Source organism: Sorex fumeus, unplaced genomic scaffold (assembly GCF_029834395.1).
Source record: "Sorex fumeus unplaced genomic scaffold, SorFum_2.1 ptg000265l, whole genome shotgun sequence".
Lineage (NCBI taxonomy): Eukaryota > Metazoa > Chordata > Mammalia > Eulipotyphla > Soricidae > Sorex > Sorex fumeus.
The window spans coordinates 28,998,211-29,016,934 of NW_026606322.1; the positions used below are offsets into that span (position 1 = coordinate 28,998,211).

Here is an 18,724-nt window from a genome sequence, read left to right on the forward strand (position 1 = left end):
TTGCACCCACCCCCTCCCCCAAGAACCAGATATAGTTTCCCAGAAAGTGAGGAGACACTGGGATGAAGAAAGCTAACACACACAAAAAAGCCTGCCTCAAGTGGGCATCATCTCAGAGTCCCATAGGGGCAGGGGAAGGATGAGACGAACTGGTTCCTCCCCTATCTGTGTTGAAATAGTGAATGTAATCAAAGTAGAGAGAGAATATTGTGGAAATTGTCTGATACACAGGCAGGGGAAGAGTTGAGATAGGGAGGGGAGGATACTGGACATTTTGGTGGTGGAAAGTGTGCACTGGTGGAGGGATAGGTATTTGATCATTGTATAACAGAAACTCAAACATGAAAGCTTTGTAACTGTATCTCATGGTGATTCAATAAAAAATTAGTTAATTAAAAGGGAAAACCTGCCTCACTTCCCCAAACAGGAAGGAGTAAGGGTGAGTCTGTTGGTTGGAGGAAAACTTAAAGACCCTGGCCCTGGAGACATACTCTGGTGTCTACAGAGTAAGTGATGCTCAGGGGCAGATGGGAGGAAAGGGGAAGGGGCATGGTGAACTTTACATAGGGATTCCCAAGGGATTAAGGCAGGAGCCAGAAGTTGGTCTTGAGATTTAGTCCAATCCACAAGCTATTCCCTGGGGGAGAAACTGCAAGTATCAGCTGCTATCCCAGGGAAACACAAGGCAGAGAGAAGTGGGCTGGCGACTTAACAAGACCCCAGGGACAAAGCAGTTGACAGAGCTCTGCTGGCAGATGGGGTGGGCGTGGGGGTGTCTCATTCCTGGTTCTCCCAGGGCCATGGGGAGCTGGATCCTCAGAGACCGCCCCGTTGCTACCAACTTGCAGCTGACAAATTTCAGCCATTGTGCCTTGCTGCCATGGGATGCTTGAAGAACCTGCCCTTGTAAAACACATTAAGCCCAGAAGAGAGCGACGAGACGCAGACCCCATGCCAGGCTGTCTTCACTGGGGGCCCTTCGGAAGGGGGGTTGGTTGAGTTTCCCTTCCTACCCCAAGCAGAAACTCAGCAGCCGAAAACCTCCAGAACCCAGCCACAGCCATGCTCAAGGCCATTCTCCACACACTTAGACGAGCCTCACCCATGAGGAAAACAGCAGAGGAACTCAGGTATGCAGGACCTGTGACTGAGATCTCTAAGTCTGCTTGGATCAGGACTGGGCCTCCTCCACCCCGATCCCCAGTTTTCAAGTAGTTTGGCAGCCACACCCATAAACTGCTCCCTGGTACCATGTAATCTTGGCAACGGCCAAGATCCAGAGACTATAAAACAAATCTCCCGGAAGAGAGAGATGCAGTATTTCCTGGAGAGCATGGCCACATTAATGGCCACACCACCTCTTATACTCTAGCCCACTGATACACTGATTTGTTTGGTTTTTAACATACTTCCTTGTATTTTCTTATATAAGGGCTTAAATGGCTCCAGAATGAAATACAACAACCTTCACACACTTCCCTCTTATTGTGGTGGGAAGGTGCTCAGTGGTAGGATTAGTGTTTGAATATTATCTGTAATGAACTATTGCAAACTACTTTACGAAAATAAAATACATATAAAATGAAGAACACATTAAGTTTTGCCCCGCCTGCCAATTCCCTTCCATCTTTTCCTCTCAGTGCTCCACACAACTTCTGACAGAAGCTTTGGACACAGAGTGGAAAGATCCGGCATGTGGAAAATAATCTCAGGTTTCACAATACTAAGATAATCTATATTCCACAAGAAATAATTATCCTGTAGATGTTAAGAGTTTCCCTCTTTTTCTTTCTTTTCTGTTTTCAAGGGCACATCATAGATATCACCAAAAAACTGAAAAAGCAAAATAACAAAAAACACTCCTCAGACTTCATAACTGGAAAAAAGTTATGATGCCAAAGTGACGCTGAAGAGAACTTTTGTCTTTAAAGTCAAAAGTCTGGGCTGGAGTGATAGCACAGCAGGTGGGGCATTTGCCTTGCACACGGCCAATCCTGGTTCAATTCCCAGCATCCCATATGGTCCCCTGAGCAACATCAGGAGTAATTCCTGAGTGCAGAGCCAAGAGTAAACCCGGTGCATCACTGGGTGTCACCCAAAAAAAGGGGAAAAAAAGCCAGAGGTCCTAAAAGAGGAGGGGCTGGAATAAGGACATTGCGTAGGGCGCTTGCCTTACTTGTGGCCAACCCAGATTTGATCACCAGCACTGGTCTCCCAAGCACCACCAGGAGTGATGCCTGAATGCAGAGGCCAGAGTAAGCCCTGAGCATTGCTGGATGTGCCCCACCCCCAAGTAAATAAAGTTCTAAAAGAATCTTTAGAACTCCTCTTGATGCCAGGATCTCCTCCCATCCATTATTTGGGGAAAATCTTTATGGAGAGAAAATTCCATCTTTCTATATTTGATCCATAGCAATAGTAGATGGTAATCTGGTACTGCCAGAGAAGAGTATAAGACCTGAGCAAAATTCTCCCCTCTCCTTCCTGAATGCCCAGGTCTAGATAGGCTGGAGGCATAATGACAACCTTGGCCAACTTGCATACCCAAAGGTGTTGGGAACAAACATTTGCCCCATCAGGTGCAAACAGATTCAAGAAGCTGGGAAGAGAAAGTCTAGGCATTTGCAAATGTTTTCCCCCACCTGAGGCACCTTTGTGAGAACAAAGAACAGCCTTAGTTGGAAGAAAAATAAGTCACATTCTCAATCTCTTAGTTGGGGCACATGGGGCAGGAGCTGCATGCAATGCTCACACAAGTGCACGCCAGGAGGCCGGATGCTTACATATATTTTTAGTTGCAATGTTTCCCAGGGGTTGCACCTTTTTATGTGGTGCAGCTAAAAGTTGTGATGCTGAGAATCTGACAACAGAGCTGACAGGATGCAGTTTGATGCATGTGGTACACGGGAATTTGAACTCATGACCATACACTTACAAGGTAGGCACTCTAATCCCCTACATTAGTCCTCAATTCGCAATTCTTTGCAAGACTCTCACATTCCTTGTGTCAAGAGATTCAATAACATTCTCAAAAGATGATATTAACAAAATAGGGTCAATTTTTTCATGTAAAAGTTATATCTGTATTAAAAGTTTTCTTTTCAAAAACTATATTTTAGTTTGCTTATTGATTTATTTTCGTTTGGGGGCCACACTCAGTTGTGCTCAGGGTTTACTTCAGGCTCTGCACTCAGGGATCACTCCTGTGTGGGCTTGGGGGAACTTATGGGGTACTGGGGACTGAACCAAGATCTGCCACATGCAGGGCAAGCACCCTACCCACTGCACTATCTCTCTTACTCCTAAAGATTCTTTTTTAAATGCTTATATATAATACTCTGGAGGAAAGCTAGCTGGTAGTAATAAAACCTTCAGTACAGCAGAATGAGCCTTTGGGGGTTTGTGTCTAAAATCACAAGTTCAACCAGATGCTGAGTTATTCCAGGTATCCCTGGCCACTGACAGGCCCAGATCTCTGGAGTCTTCTAGAGATGGGGGAGACTGGGTCCTCGCCCTGCCAAAGGCCGAGTGCTTCACCCACCCACATCTAGTTCTCACTGCTACCAGAGAAACAGCCCAGTTCCACAACTGATCTAGGAGAGACACCCACAGGGGATCACCCTAGCACCAAAGCTCCTGAAATATGCAGCCACATATGCAGCCACGCAACACCTCCAAACTTCACAGAGCTGACAGCGCATGAGACGCAAAGAAAATTCAATGGGAAATATCATCCTAAGTGAAATGAGTCAGAGAGGGACAGACATAGCATAATATGAGACTGACACCCAAGAACAGTAGACACAAGGGTCAGGAAGATTGCTCCATAGTTGGAAGCCTGCCTCATGAGTTGGGGGAGAAGGCAGCTGGGATAGAGAAAGAATCACTAAGTCAATGATGGTTGGAGGGATCATTCAGGCTGGAAGATGTGTGCTGAAAGTAGATAAAGGATCAAACGTGATAGCCTCTCAGTACCTATATTGCAAACCATAATGCCCAAAACTAGAGAGTATGGGAGAAACTGTCTACCATAGAGGCAGGGGGAGGGTTGGGGTGATTGGTATAATGTGGACATTGGTGGTGGAAAATGTGCACTGAAGAAAGGATGGGTGTTTGATCATTGTATGACTGAAACTCAAACATGAAAGCTTTGTAACTGTATCTCACGGTGATTCAATAAAAATATTAAAAAAAAATTAGATGGGAAAGTTGCATAGAAGCCCACTAAGCTCAAAGACTGAGAGCAATAGCAGAGAAGGCTCAACTCACACCTAACAGTTCAGTAAGTCCTCAGGCCCTGGCTTCAGCAACACCATTACAAGACCTATGTTGTAACAAGCAATAGAAACTCAATTATTTTATGACTCCTAAGGGAGCACAAGGCTTGGGGTCTGGGTGGGAAACTGAGGACACTGGTGGAGGGAAGGTCACATCAGTGGTCAGATTGGTGTTGGAACACTGACAACCTGAAATGATCATCTTAAAAACTTTGTTAATCATACAGTTTAAATAAAATCTCATACCCTCAAAAAATTAATCTCAAGTACATTCAACATTTTAGAATCTCAGGGTGATCGTAATCATCTGGATTAGAAAAGTAGATGATTTAAAAAATACCGATGTGTGGTTCCTAGCTGAAAATCATCCTAGAAAATATTGGAATCCTTCCCACCCCCCAACAATAGAACGCACCTTTTCCATTTACAATGCCAATTACAGGACCACTAGAAGTCCTTGGGCACCCCATTTGTGGAGCGAAGCTTTCTTTCACTAACATTCCCTGGAATAATAATCTAACTTCCCTCCTAAATCAGTCTCAGGGGTCTCAGAGGGAGGCCCCTTTGATGTTCATCCATCAAAGTTCCCAAACCTATGGGAGGGGGAGGCTTTGCTTTTGACAATTCAAGTGAACTCTATTTTGCTGTGGCCTCAGAGCCATAAAAGGAGACACTTAATCGTTGCAGTGTGGATCACAGGAGCAAACTGGTTCCAGTATCGCTCTCTTTTTTCAATGAATGAAAAAATGAAAATGAAATTCATTTAAAATGAAATTCTCTTTGGATCTTCCCAGTTCTGCCAGCGATTGTGGGCACTAAACAGGCACCAAATCAGTCTCTCAGACACAGCCCTAACCAGAGCAAAGGAATCTCTTCAAGAAAGCTCTCAAGTTTTATGTTTTCTGCTCAATTGACAGCAACAGTGACGGGATTTTTCACACCTCCCGCCTTCGCTTAGGCTGTTCCTCTGCCTGAAACGTTCCCCTCCCCTTCCTCCAGCAAAGCCCACCCTGTCCCTTTGGAACAGATTTAAAACAAACGTCTCTTCGTTTGACCCAGGAGTGGTGTCTTATTGGGTCTGGGTGATGGGGCTCCCAGCGGGAGGTGTGGGGAAGCTGGTATCTAAGTCAGCCCAGGTAGGCCTCACATAGATGCGATGGTCTCACGTCCAGATGGGTGTTTCCTCAGCGTCAAAGTCTCAGGTCCCACAGAGCGTTCTCTTCCTGGCTGGCATATGATTACATGACCTGTGCCCCCTACCTGCTGGAGAGAGCAAATCAGATCTCGAGAATCTTTTCCGGTAGGGGCACAAATGCCATGGTGGGAGTTTCAGTCACAAGATTTCCTGAATGCCCCACAGCTTCCAAATACCAATACCAGTAACTGTATATTCCAAATAGATCAGCCCTGACGGGAAAACTGGGCTGGACAAATCTTCAAGGAACAATCCAAACCATTTGGATCCATAGCAGTGGGTAAGTCCATTAGAAGGGCCGCAGGGAGGGGCAAATTCCTTGCCAAAGCCCATCAAAGGGCAGATGAAATTAAAATTCATCAGGGTCAAAAATCTGTTCTTTAGATACCCTGGATCATGTGATCTGCCTTGCCCAATGAGAAGAGCAAATACCTGTCTCTTGCTCTCTCTGTCTCTATCACTCTCTCATTTCAAGGAACTCTTCCACAACCATGAGAACAAAATCCTGCGGGTTTTGTGCATTATTTCCACCCCCGTGCCCCGCTTTTCTTTCTGGTTTCCACACAGCCAGGATTGTCCGGTCTTGTGTTGACAGCCGTGCCCTGGAGCTGAGTTTTGATCAAACCCTTTGGGGTCCCTTCCACGAGGGCACCGACAGAATGGAAGGGGAGGCTCAGAAAGGAGTTCACGAGCAAATTCACATGTCCATTAGCCAAGTCGAGTCAGTCAAGGAAACGTTTCATGCTTCCTGGGAAGGAAAACGGTTATCGGAAGCTGCTGTGTTGACTTTTCACCCATCGGTTTGCTTTTGACCTTCTCTGAGATTTCAGCACTTTTTGAACTGTCAGGGAAGCCGGATTCCTGCAGCCGATTTATGAGGCCAGGACCCGTTTTAATGTAGGGAGAGGTCTGGTTCCTGTCCCGGATTTTTTGCCCAGTATCACTATCAGAGGAAGCCTGCGTGCTGGTCCTGCTTTTACCATATCTGTGTTCTAAATCACTCCAGCATGTGTGTGTACTACATCACTTGTCATCTGTGACTCTGCCCTAACCCCGTTCTAGCCACAAGCACCGACCATTCCCCAACCCCGAGGGGGAGGGTTTGCCTGTATAAATGTGTCCTGAATCTCAAGCTGAGCCTGTACCAGTGCTAAACAAACTGGGTTGTTTCTTGTTCCTCAGAATCCGTGTCTTTGTCTCTTCCCCTTGGCAGGAATTCTAGAGTGTAAAGGGAGGATCAGAAAGGGGTTCAACGAGCAAATTCACATGTCTGTTAGTGAACTCGATTCTGTAAAGAAAACGTTTCACGCTTCCTGGGAAAGAAAATGGTTAGTAGAAACGCTGCATTGACAAGAGAACCGGATTCTCTCGAACGCCCGGAGGCTCTAATCCTAGATGAATGTGTCAGTGAGCTATCTCTGTCTGTCTCTCTGTTGGTCAGTCTGTCTCTGTCTCTCTCTGTCTCTCTCTGTCTGTCTTTCTTCTCTCTCCCTCCTGCCCCATCTCTCTCCCCTTCTCTTCATTCCCTTCTTCCTTCCCTTTTCTTACTTTCCCAAGGTGAATGTCTCAGTGGGGTTCTTCCCAGCCCCATTTTTGTTTCCCTTCCTTTCCTTCCCTTGTTCCAGGGATCACACCCAGGTCTCCTGTGTTTCACCGGTGAGCCACGTCCCTGCCAGGCATTGCTTCCTCCTAGTTTTGGTGAGGGACAATGTTCCTGGCTGTCCCCCAACTGCAAGTAGTTTGCTGGTGATCTTTGACCCATAGAAGTATCACTCTGGGGCCCGTGAGTGACAGGCTTAAAGCACATCTCTTGCAGAGTGAGAGCAATAGTACAGTGAGTAGGGCGTTTGCCTCGCATGCAGCTGACCTTGGTTCAATCCCTGGCAACCCACATGGTTCCCTGAACTGGTTAGGAGTGATACCTGAGCACTGAGCCCAGAGTAAGTCCTGAGAACTGCTAAGTGTGGCCTTCCCTCACCCCAACCCCTCACCCCTGCCCACCACCCCACCAGGTCCCTGCAAAAAAAAAAAAAAAAAGGTACATGCTTTGCATGCAGCCAACCAGTATTCCCTGAGCTTTTCTGGGTATGTGGTCCTGGAAAGCCCAAAGCACTGGAGGGGTGACCTAGGTAATCCCCCTAGCACAGCAGGTCACATTGAACTGGGTGAGTAATAATCTCCAAGAGGTGGGCAGGCCTCCAGAGCATTGCTTGGAAAGTAAAAAAAAAAAAAAAGTGCCACAGTGATTGTCTTCCTCATTTGCATGGCCCTCCTCCCTGTATTCCTCTGGGTCCAAACGTCCCTATTTTCTAAGGACATCAGTCACCTCATTTTATGCCCTCATTTTACCTCATTACCTCTCTAAAAATCTTCTTCAAAAGTTCTGTGTATGAAACGATATCTCGATGGGGGCTGGAGCAATAGTATAGTGGGTAGGGCATTTGTCATGAACGCGGCCAACCCGGGTTTGATTCCCAGCATTCCATGTGGTCCCCCGAGCACCACCAGGAGTAATTTCTGAGTGCATGAGCCAGGAGTAACCCCCTGTGCATCGCCAGGTGCGACCCCCGCCAAAAAAAAAAAAAAAAGCAAAGAAAAAAATACAATATGGCGAACAAACAGTATTGTGCTTCAAACCAGTCGGACTTTCTAGAAAGTGTTTCAGATGTCCTGCTCAGAGGATCTGGGGGTTAGGATTCTCACATATCTTCACATATCTTTGCAGGGGGTGGGGTTTGGGGGACAACTTAATCCGTCACATTTTGATGCCCACCTGCTTTAGTTTCTCAGTGATCTCTCACTACCCAGATGGGTAAACCCAAATCCCTCCCATCTCCGCACCCAGACCCCGACCTTCACACTTCTGGTTCCTTCTGCCTCAGACCCTTTCTTCTTCCCTCAGCTGACAGCTTTTCTTCAGATCAGCCTTTTTGGCTTGCACCCTCATTCCCTGCAATCTGCCACTCCTTCCCTTGTAGCTATGCTACTGGGCTTCTAGTTTTAGTTGTTTTTTTTTTTTATTTTTTGGGGGGGTTACATCAGTGGTGCACAGGGGTTACTCCTGGCTTTGCACTCAGGAATTACTCCTGGCAGTGCTCGGGGGGCCATATAGGATGCTGGGAATCGAACCCGGGTCCGTCTGCATGCAAGGCAAATGCCCTACCCGCTATACTATCGCTCCAGCCCCCAGGGCTTCTAGTTTTTAAAAAAATTATCTGTCTGCCCCCACTGGACTGTCCACCCTTTGCAAGAACAAGCACACACAGCAGAGGCCACCACGGGTGGCAACTAAGGGGCACAGAGGCGAGAAGTCAAATCTTGGCTTCAGTTGTGTATCGGGACAAATGCCACAGGCTCTCTGTGCCTCAGTTTCCTCATCTGCAAAGTGGGAGGGTGGGGCGTTCCCTCATGGGGTTGTCAGGTGGAGAAGATGGGTGAAGACGAGCCAAACCTTAGGAGCACTGCTGTCACTCGGCTGAAGGGGGACCAGGGATAACAAGGGCCCAAGAGATGGCTAGATGGGCTGAATACTCACTCTGCAAACAGGAGGCCCAGGTTGGGTCCATGGAACCATGTGTCCGAGCACTGCCATGGTATTGCCTGAGCCCTACTGTGTATGGCCCCCCCCAACACACATACAACAATTGACGCCTCTAGGAAGGAGCAGGGATGGCCCACCAGCAGAGACCCTCCAGCCCTCCTGGTACTCTGTACAAGTGCTCCAGCACAGCCCAGGGCTCCATAAATATTTACCAACTAGACACACTGGTGCTAAGCCAGAGGCAGATCGCCTGGGCTCCCTTCTGCCTTGCTTGCTCTAGCAACAGCTTCTACAAAGAGCCTAATTGATGGGTTCCCTGTGAATAGGCGCCAGTCACGTGACCTCCCTGCCTGGGGAAGGTTCCAGGGAGTCAGCCAACATACAGTCGCTCCCAGGAGACGTGGATTGTGAGAAAAGAGAAAAGAGGGACCGAGGCTGGTGGGGGGAGGGGTGGCACCAGCCTCTGCCCCTCTTTTCTCCTTTGGTTCCTGGAACTGGGGCTCGACGTCCACCAGCATCTCAGGGGGGCTTCCAGCTCCCTCACTTGTTAGCTGATCTTTCTCTTCCTCTCTCTCTTCTTCTTTCTTTTGGGATTTTGTCCCCATTCCGTGATGCTCAGGGCTTGCTCCTGGCTCTGTGCTCAGGAATCATTCCCACTGGTGTTTAGGGGGACCCTAGGCAGTGCTAGGCATCAAAATGGGGTAAGGCAAGCACCTTTAGCCTCTCTCAGACCCTGTCTGATTCTGGAGATTGTCCTTTTCCCAATACCTTTGGCTGCGTGATCCCCTTCCTGGAATAAAATAAAATGCAGTGAGGCTGTGAGAGGTGGCCATCAGTCACACAACTACTTCCTGCCACTCACCACGGGCTCTACCCTGCCTAGAGGCATATGGAAATTGGCCGTGCCCCAGTACCCTCCAGCCCCCCCCCCCACCCCCCGCATCCCTCTACCTAGATGTCATGGTCATTTCAGTGCTGGTGGCCGTGGCTGATCAGTGAACAGGGCAATTATTAGCCCACCAGGTTACTTGGGTGTATGTTCAGGCCAGAGGGCAGAGGGGTGCTGAGGCAGTGACAGGACCTCCAGATCTGTATCCTGTGATGTTCAGCCAGTCCCCTGAGCTTGTTTCTGCTCTCAGCCCTGGTGGAGGCTTACATGCAGTGGGGAGGATGTGATTCCTGCAGTTAGAACATCAGCTCCCCCGGGGCTGGACAGGCTCGCTCTCCGTTTTCTTCCCTCGTGTAGCTATAGGGGAGAAAGCCTCTGTGACAAACGGTGGCAGACAGCATGGAAGGAGGGGCTGGAGTGATAGTCCAGTGGGGGAGGGTATTTGCCTTGCATGCGGCTGACCCGGGTTCAATCCCCACCATCCCATATGGTCCCCCTAGCACCGCCAGGAGTAATTCCTGAGCACAGAGCCAGGAGTAAGCATCTCCTGAGCATCACTCAGTGTGACCCAAAAAGCTAAATAAATAAATAAATATTTTTAAAAAAAAAAAGAAAGAAAGGAAGAAAGAATGCACACAAGGAATAGAGATGCTTTTTCCCAGAAACCCTCTGATCACAAATGCAAATACCAAATTTTCCAGTAATTTCCTCACTCTGGTAGAAAGATGGGTTGGGGAGACCTCCCCTCACACACACACACACACACACACACACACGAAGCTCCCCCTCTCCCCCCTTCTGCTCATAAACTCACATGGACCAGACGTCGATTTTCGGGCCGTATTTTTTCCTGGCCAGGAGTTCCGGGGCAGCATAGGCCGGGCTGCCACACTGCGTGCTGAACGGGTCCGAGTGCCCTAGGATCCCCGCACAGTTGCTCAAACCAAAGTCTACGAGGAGAGAAAGACAAACAGGGTTTTGAGTTAGAACTTCTAGTGAAGGAAAGAGGATTGCTTGGGTTGTTTTTTGTTTTTGCTTTTTGGGTCACACCCAGCGATGCTCAGATATTACTCCTGGCTCTGCACTCAGGAATTACTCCTGGAGGTACTTGGGGGACCATATAGGATGCTGGGAATTGAACTCAGGGAACCCGGTGGTCAGCAGTGCGCAAGGCAAATGCCCTCCCCGCTGTGCAATTGCTAAAGTCCCAAGGGTTTTTTATGTTTGTTTGTTTTGATTAGGTTTTTTCCCCTTTTGGGGAGAAGGGGTTAATGGCAGCAGGAAAGGAAACATTCACTCAGGCTAACACATCATTGAGAATCCTAAAAGAAAACCGACAGTTGGGAACTCTATTACTCTAGCTCAGTGGGCTCCAGAGAGAAAGGGGTGTGTGGGGGCAGGGGAGGGGGTGGTGGTTCCTCCTCACCCCAATCCACCCCTCTCACCCCCCCCTCCGTGCCCTTCCACCCCGCCACATTCTCCCTGAAGACCTCCCTGGAAAAATGCAACCAGAGCTTCAGTATGTTGAATCAAAACATATTTTCATCCTAGAGATGAGTCATCCAGGAGAAAAAGCGTGCCGACGCTTTCTAGGACTTTCGAGCCTCTCAGAAACGAACCTTCAGGCGTCTACAAGGTGGCCAGAAGACTATTTTTTTTTCTTTTTCTGGCCAGCATGTCCAGTTCACTTTTCCAGCCACATGTTTGCATTGCACACGAGCCTCTTAAACAATTCTCCCAATGCACATGGTAACATATGGTGATGTGAGGAGGGGGAGGAAACACACACACACACACACACACACACACAATAAATGAGACCACGATGATGAATTTTGGCCGGAAAAAGTAACACCAGAAAGACAGCAATCAGGGGGAGACCTCCTACCCCATAGCTGCTTTGTTCCTGGCAGATCAAGGCTCTAGGGAAGAGGAGAGAAACCCCCCCCTTCCTCCTCCTCCTCCCATCCTCCTCTTCCTCCACCTCCTCCTCCTTCCTGTCCAGCTACCTGGGTCCATTAAGCCTTTTTGTGCTGTGTTTACTTTCCGATCTGAAAGATAGCGAGACTGACAGGTAATTAGAGAGCTGTTAGGGCCCTGTCCTCATCTGATAGCTGTCCTCAATCTCTGGGGATCAGAATTAAGATCCAGGCTGTCCCTTTGAACTTCAATGTAAATATTATGGTTCTCAGCCCCAAACATTAAGAGTCCCAGCCTGTGGGGCTTGTGAGCAAAGGGGGCTGCGTCGCAGACGCAGACAGACTGCCTGGCTGGGACCTGTTTCCACCTGCCCGTGGCAGGACCACTGCGCTGAGAAACTTCAAGCAGGAGGGAGACTGGGAAAGGAATGAGCGCCACCTACTCCTAAAGCAATACCCACTGGGGATCCCTCAGCACTGCTGAGAATTCTCCCCAAGGTGGGGCGTGGCGCTGTAGAATGAAAACGGTCTACAGAGTCATATAGGCTGCTCCTGTAACTGAAGTCCCCTGCTCTCCGACTTAGGCCTGGAAGATGAAGACTTGACAGCTCCTGTGGGGACTGGCAAGCCAACCTCCTCTTCCTTTGCTCTCCTCTCTTCTCACCTCTACCCTTGCTGGCTGCCCCCACCCCATCTCACTTTCTGTCCAGCCAGCACCAAATGGCCTCCCCAGCAGGTCATTCAGGAAGCAGAGATGCCTCAGACCCTGCCTGAGAAGGAGCTCTCTGTTTCAAAGACTCCTCCTCCCTGTCTCTGTGCCCCCATTTGAAAGTCTCCGGGACCCTGTCTGCAGTTCCACTGAAGAAGGAGTGGAGAATATTTGTTTTGGTTTGGTTTGTGGGGGGCCACACATAGCGATGCTCAGGGGTTACTCCTGTCTCTGCAGTTATTCCTGGTGGTGCTCGGGGAACCATATGGGGTGCCAGGGTTTGAACCTGGGTCAACCACATTCAAGGCAAATGCCCTATCTGCTGTATTATCTCTGCAGCCCTGCAAATATCTTTGTAAGAAGAAAAATCCCAGGACTGGAGAGACATTACAACGGGTAGCACTGGAGAGACAGTATACTTGTGTTGTTTGCAGCCAACCCAAGTTTGATCCCTGGCACCCTATATGGTCCTCTGAGCCCTGCCAGAAGTGATCCCTCAGCAGAGAGTCAGAAATAAGCCCTGAGCACTGATGGGTGTGGCTCAACCTACCTGCTCCCCGATCTCTCCCACCCCAAAACAAAAAATAAATAAACCAAAAAAACCAAGAAAAAGAAAAATCTCATCTCCCTCAACTGGGATGGTTGTTTGAATGTTCTGGGTTTGGAAATTCACCTACAGGAATGTCCATGAATATAAAAATATGTGCAAATATATGGACAAGTTATAAAATCCAGATCCTGGAACCGCGCAGCCGCATTTGCGGCCGCGTGACATCTTATCAAAAAAATTTTTTTATGACATCTTATTGTCTCATTTCCTATTTTGGACAAACTTGCAGGCTATCGAATGTAGCCTGCCCACAGGGCAGAGTCTGGCAAACTCCCCGTGGCGTACCAAATATGCCAAATACCAGTAACAATGATGGGTCTCATTCTCCTAAATAGCCTTGAATATAATCTCAGGGCTAGGATGAAAGAGACGTTACTGGGGCCTGCTCGAGGCAATCGACGAATAACAGGATGATGAAATGAAAAAAAATATGGACAAGTGGAAACCATGGAGGAAGCTGATCTGGGAGACAAGGAGAGCTCCCAAGCAGAGCTCAGGAAACCCAAGTTAATTTCCTCTCCTGGTGATTCTCAGCCACCCGGCCAGCAGTTCAAAACAAGGGCCTGAGGTTGTGGTATTACCAGGCCCTGCAGTGCCAGGGATTAACCGGGTCACCCCAGCAGTGCCCAGAGAAGGGCCATGCTTAGGGCAACCACGGGCAGGGCTGGGATGGAAGCATGGTCGCTTCATTCCAAGCAAGTGCCTTAACCCCTGTGCTAGCCTTAGTCCCTCAAGAGTCTAGTTTGTTTTATTTGGGAGTCACACTTGGTGGTGCCCAGGGATCACATCTGGCTATGCTTGGGGGACTATATCGGGGTTCCAGGAGTCACATCTAGGTCTGCCACATGTAATGCAAGTAACTTCACCTCTGTGCCATCTTTCCAGCCCCTCAAGATAATTTATTTTTGGGCTACACCTGGCAGGGAATACTCCTGGCTGGGCACTGTGGGTTCAGGGCACTGTGTGTAGTGCCTGGGATGCAACCCAGGTCGATCACGTGGAAAACAAGCACCTTACCCACTGTATTATCTCTCTGGACCCCACTCAAGATGGTTTTAATGGGGGCAAGCTCAGCTGGAAAGGTGGTAGACCTATCAGTACAGATGCCCCAGAACATATGTCAGGGTTACTGCGATTCAAACCAAGGACTGTGTCAGCAGGGTCAGCAGACAGCCTAGGACACTGCTCTCTGCTCTCCCTGCAGGCCAGGGGTCTGAGGGCCTCACGCTCTCCCAAGCATCACCAGCTATGGCCCTGAGGTCCCGCATTACCAGTGGCTCAGAGCACTGACATTTGGGCTTACATAACCAGGCCACACAGCTCTAGGAGTGACCCCTGAACTCCCAGAGCATCCCCCTCATCCCTGGTGTAGCAGGAGGCTTCTATTTGGAGGCCCAGAAAAAGAGCATTTGAATCTTGGACTAGGTCACTTCCTCCACATAGGCCAACATCCTCCAGTCCTGAGACAGGAAGAACTCACTTTCCTGGGCCCAGGGAGAATCGAGACATCAGTTCTGTAACTCGGGATGGGACTGACACCACCAGCACTTCTGGTTCTCACGCCATGAGTCCTGGACAAGGTCCCATCCCACCTGGTGTTCCTGGTTATGGAGGCTTTGAGGTCTGTGGGTGAAACCACACTGTAGGATTCTCTGGGCCTGGAGCCGGCAGACACAGTTCTTAGAATCATGCACTCTTCTTGATTCTGTGAGTTTTTTTTTTCTTCTCTCCCTCCTTCCCTAGGTTCTCCCCCCCCCCCCCCCTTCAAGTCTGGGGAACAAGAAACTGTGGCCGGCTTCAGCACAACTTCCAGAAGATCGAAGAGCAGTAGATTTGGGGCAGGGAGGGGCTCAAATGTATTTTAAAGCAACTTCTGTTGACCTAGCCCAAAGGGTTTAATTTAAAATATATCTCAGAGAAATAATCAGCACGTTTCACGTTCACGATGATAATTATTAAACTTTTACACATGCGCCTATAATTAGAAATGTGAAATGAGAAGTCGCCTCCCAGGAAATGTCACTAGGTCAGCCTCATTACTTTGAAGCCCTTTCTCCTCTTCCCCCCACCCCCCACCTCCATTTTTCTGCAAAATGAATTGTGAAACTCTGATCAGGTGCATACAGTTTCAGAAAATGGAAGTGCCAAGCCAGTTCTAAGCTGTGGCTCTTCTATTTTAAGTTGATAATGAGCTATAGCATTAGCGTCACACCGGGGTGTTATTTGTTTTTTTTTGGGTTGTTTTTGGTGGAGGGGGAGCGGCAAAAATAATCCTGATTAAATCAACTTTCGCTCCCCGTTTAGTCTAGTTCATCTGAAACGGGGCTTACCAGGCTTAAGTGAAGTTATCCAAATCAAATTATTACAAAGAAAAAAAAAACCATGAAAGAGGAAATGGTAACTGCTCTCATAAGCCTTTGAAAAAACAAGTAGGCAAAAACCTTTGAAGAAAAGACTCAAAGGACTTTGATGCTGCAAAATGACAGTTAGAAAGCCAATTTGCTCCAATTGTCCAACGGAGGGGGCACGAAAACCTACCCTGGAGTGCTTCCCTCCAGCCCGAAGGAAAAACCATGCAAGTGAAGATTCTGCTGAACGAAACGCTCTTCCCAGCATCCTTCAGCAATGGGATGGCTTTATCACCAGGGTGGAGGGGCTTGCTGGTTTTCAGGGGGGGTAAGGGCGCCCCAAGAGACGTTCTGATGGAGGGAAACCCTATGATCAAAGTCCCCTTCCCAGCAGTTTTTGCAGCTAGGGGAGAAGGGGGGAGGGGGGAAATCTGACCCAGCCTTTTGTCCAGATGAGTTGAAAGGCTGCTGGGCTTTTGAGTCCAGCGTTGCCAAGTGGAGAACTGCTGACTCAGGGGTTGGAGAAGGTGTGAGGGGCCAATGGGAGCCCCGGCCTCACCTCCAGGGAAACCGTGAGTGCACACTTGGGTATGCCGGCTGCTTCATCCCATTGGTACAGGCCCCTGACATTTGGCTGTTGGGCCAGTGTGAGAGGCAGCCACTTGAAAGCGCTTCCACTCTGCAGAAACTCTTCTTCCAAAGGCTTCTGTGCACTTTTTTTGTTGTTGTTTGGGAGGAAGGGTTTGGGGCATTCCAAGCAGGATGCTAATACCAGCTCCTTCTCAGGGGTCGCTCCTGGCAATGCTTAAGGGATTATATAGAGAACGGACACTCCCCCAATGCCTCCCCTTCCTACCCACGCGCGCGTGTGTACACACACACACACACACACACACACACACACACACACACACACACACTTTATTAGCTCTCCAGCCCCTGCACACACATCGAACCCAGGCAGAGGTCTGTGCTCTTCCACACTGCCCACTCCTTAATACATGTGTGGGTGCACGCATGGTTGTCTAGGGCTACCACTTCAGCAGAGAGAAGAGAACGCAAGCCGAGAAGCTTCTGGAAGGTGCCAGGACACAGAACAATGCCTTGGCGCGCACCTGGCTATACACAGCAGTCTAAGTATATATCTCCCAGTGTTTCCCAAAGAGAATGATATGACCTTCCAGCGCTGGTGGGGGCGCTCTGGAAGGACCCAGAAGGTTAATAGTCACCTCAAGTGCCCTTGAAAGCCTCTATTTGGCTGTTCGAAGAAGCTAGATTTGCGGGGATCGGGGGACAAACTGATTTGGGGGTTTGGGGTATCTTTCCCTCTCCCCGTGAAAGGGGCAGGATGCCATAGAAGTTAGGGAATTTCGAGAGACACGGCAAGGAGTCCCAGAAGACACCACATCACCGGAGATCTGAGTCCCATACTGAGCCAATTTCACGGGGGCACATCAGATGGAGCAGGTGCACTCTCCCCGCCAGCTCCAGAGGAAGCCCCAGAGACCATGAGCTTCCACAAGCAAGGCCCAGGTATGCGGGTTCTAGGATTAAGACTCCAGGTCACATGGCAGTGGCAGAGGAGTTGGGCTGTCCCTCGTGGCTCCCCACTCGCTCTTGACCCTGGCTGTCATGCCCAAAATCTGCCTTCGGGCACCATCTTAGTACACCAATACCTCTGTCTGGTCCAGAGGTTCTCAACTGAATCCCAAAATGGACTATCGCCCTACAGAGATGTCTCTGGACCCCAACCATTTACAATCTTAGGATCCCAGAAGCACGCAGCTGGATCTCTCATCATATTCAAAGTGGGCAACAGAAAATTAATTATCTAGCATCTGCCCCTGACAAGCAGGCTTGAATGGTAGTGGGAAAATTCAAGCAAACTATAATGCCCCAAAGTAGAAAGATAGCTGGGGGAAATTGTCTGCCATAGAGGCAGGGGGAGGACTGGGATTGGGGGGGGGGGGGGGAACGGGATACTGGGGACATTAGTGGTGGAGAATGTGCACTGGTGGAGAGATGGGTGTTTGATCATTGTATGACTGAACCTCAAACATGAAAGCTTTGTAACTATCTCACGGTGATTCAGTAAAACAAAACAAAACAAAACAAAAAACAAACAAAAAGTTAGGGGATTTCTGGCAGCTCAGGAGCAGGGACACTGACTTTTTCTGACTCCGACTGACAAAGCTGCCAACAGTCCTCGCTCTGCTGGTGTCTTACAGGTCTCCGCAGCTCTGGGGGCAACTATTGCCCCAGTTTCTGTCCACATTTTCAAAAGACAAGTTATAGGTGGGCCACACGGGCCAAGGAATCTCAAACCAACTCCTTTCCTCAACCTTTCCTCCATTCCTCCCCTGACCCGCCCATCAGGACACGCCTCGCCTCTGATAACCCGGACAACAGCCCAGGAGGACATTCTGTAGGCTACAGCCAGACAAACCCATCTGTGATTGGACCAATTACACGAAACAGTGAAATCATTTTTTTTTCAAATCCTTCAAATTGTCCTAGAATGTGCTACAAATATATTCCTGAGAATCCTTCGGGGAGAAAACCTCGTTTCCTCTTCCTTGCTCATCTCCTAATACTGATTCTGCTCATCACAGCTGTCAGGGTGCGTGTGACCACCCAGCCGGGAGACTCCCCTCAGCCCAAAGCCTGTGATTGGGTGGGTTGAGATTCACGGTTTAAGTTGCCTTCAGCACCTGCTAACAAAATTTCCTTCTTGGGTTCTCAAGCTCAATTCACTGGGTTTCATGGCTTGTTCTCACCCCCCACTCACACACACACTGTTCAAGTCTCTTTCTGGCCATTGGGGTGAAAGAAAGGAGAAGAATAAAAGTGGGCAACATCTAACATCAGGGCATGAAAAGGATGCCCTGGAATTTTGCCAAGAACAAGCCTAGGGCCCCACTCTGGGCATTCTGCTCGGGGACGTAGTAAGTACAGTGGGAGTCCCCCAGGACCCTGAGTTGTGAGCTAATCGTGACTTGACTCTAGGAACGATTCCGTCAGACCGGAGGGACATGCCTTCCCTCTCTGCCCATGCACCACTATTTGAGGAAAAGTTTAAAGGAAGGGTCTACTAAAGGTTACACTCAAAAGAGAGGCCAGGGGCTGGACAGACCATCCGGTGTAGAGGGCACTTGCTTTGCACGTGGCTAAACCCAGTTGGATCCCTAGAACCACATATGGTCCCCCAAGCACAATCAGGAGTGATCCCGGGACAC

General features: G+C 49.0%; 1 protein-coding gene across 1 annotated transcript in view; it reads right to left on the reverse strand.

Moving 5' to 3' along the window:
• Positions 1-18,724, reverse strand: part of HUNK (hormonally up-regulated Neu-associated kinase) — a 124,063-nt gene that overhangs the window by 33,595 nt on the left and 71,744 nt on the right. The window contains exon 4 of the mRNA XM_056109323.1: positions 10,717-10,852. Within this exon, the coding sequence (XP_055965298.1) occupies positions 10,717-10,852 (136 nt within the window). The remainder of the gene's footprint in view (positions 1-10,716; positions 10,853-18,724) is intronic.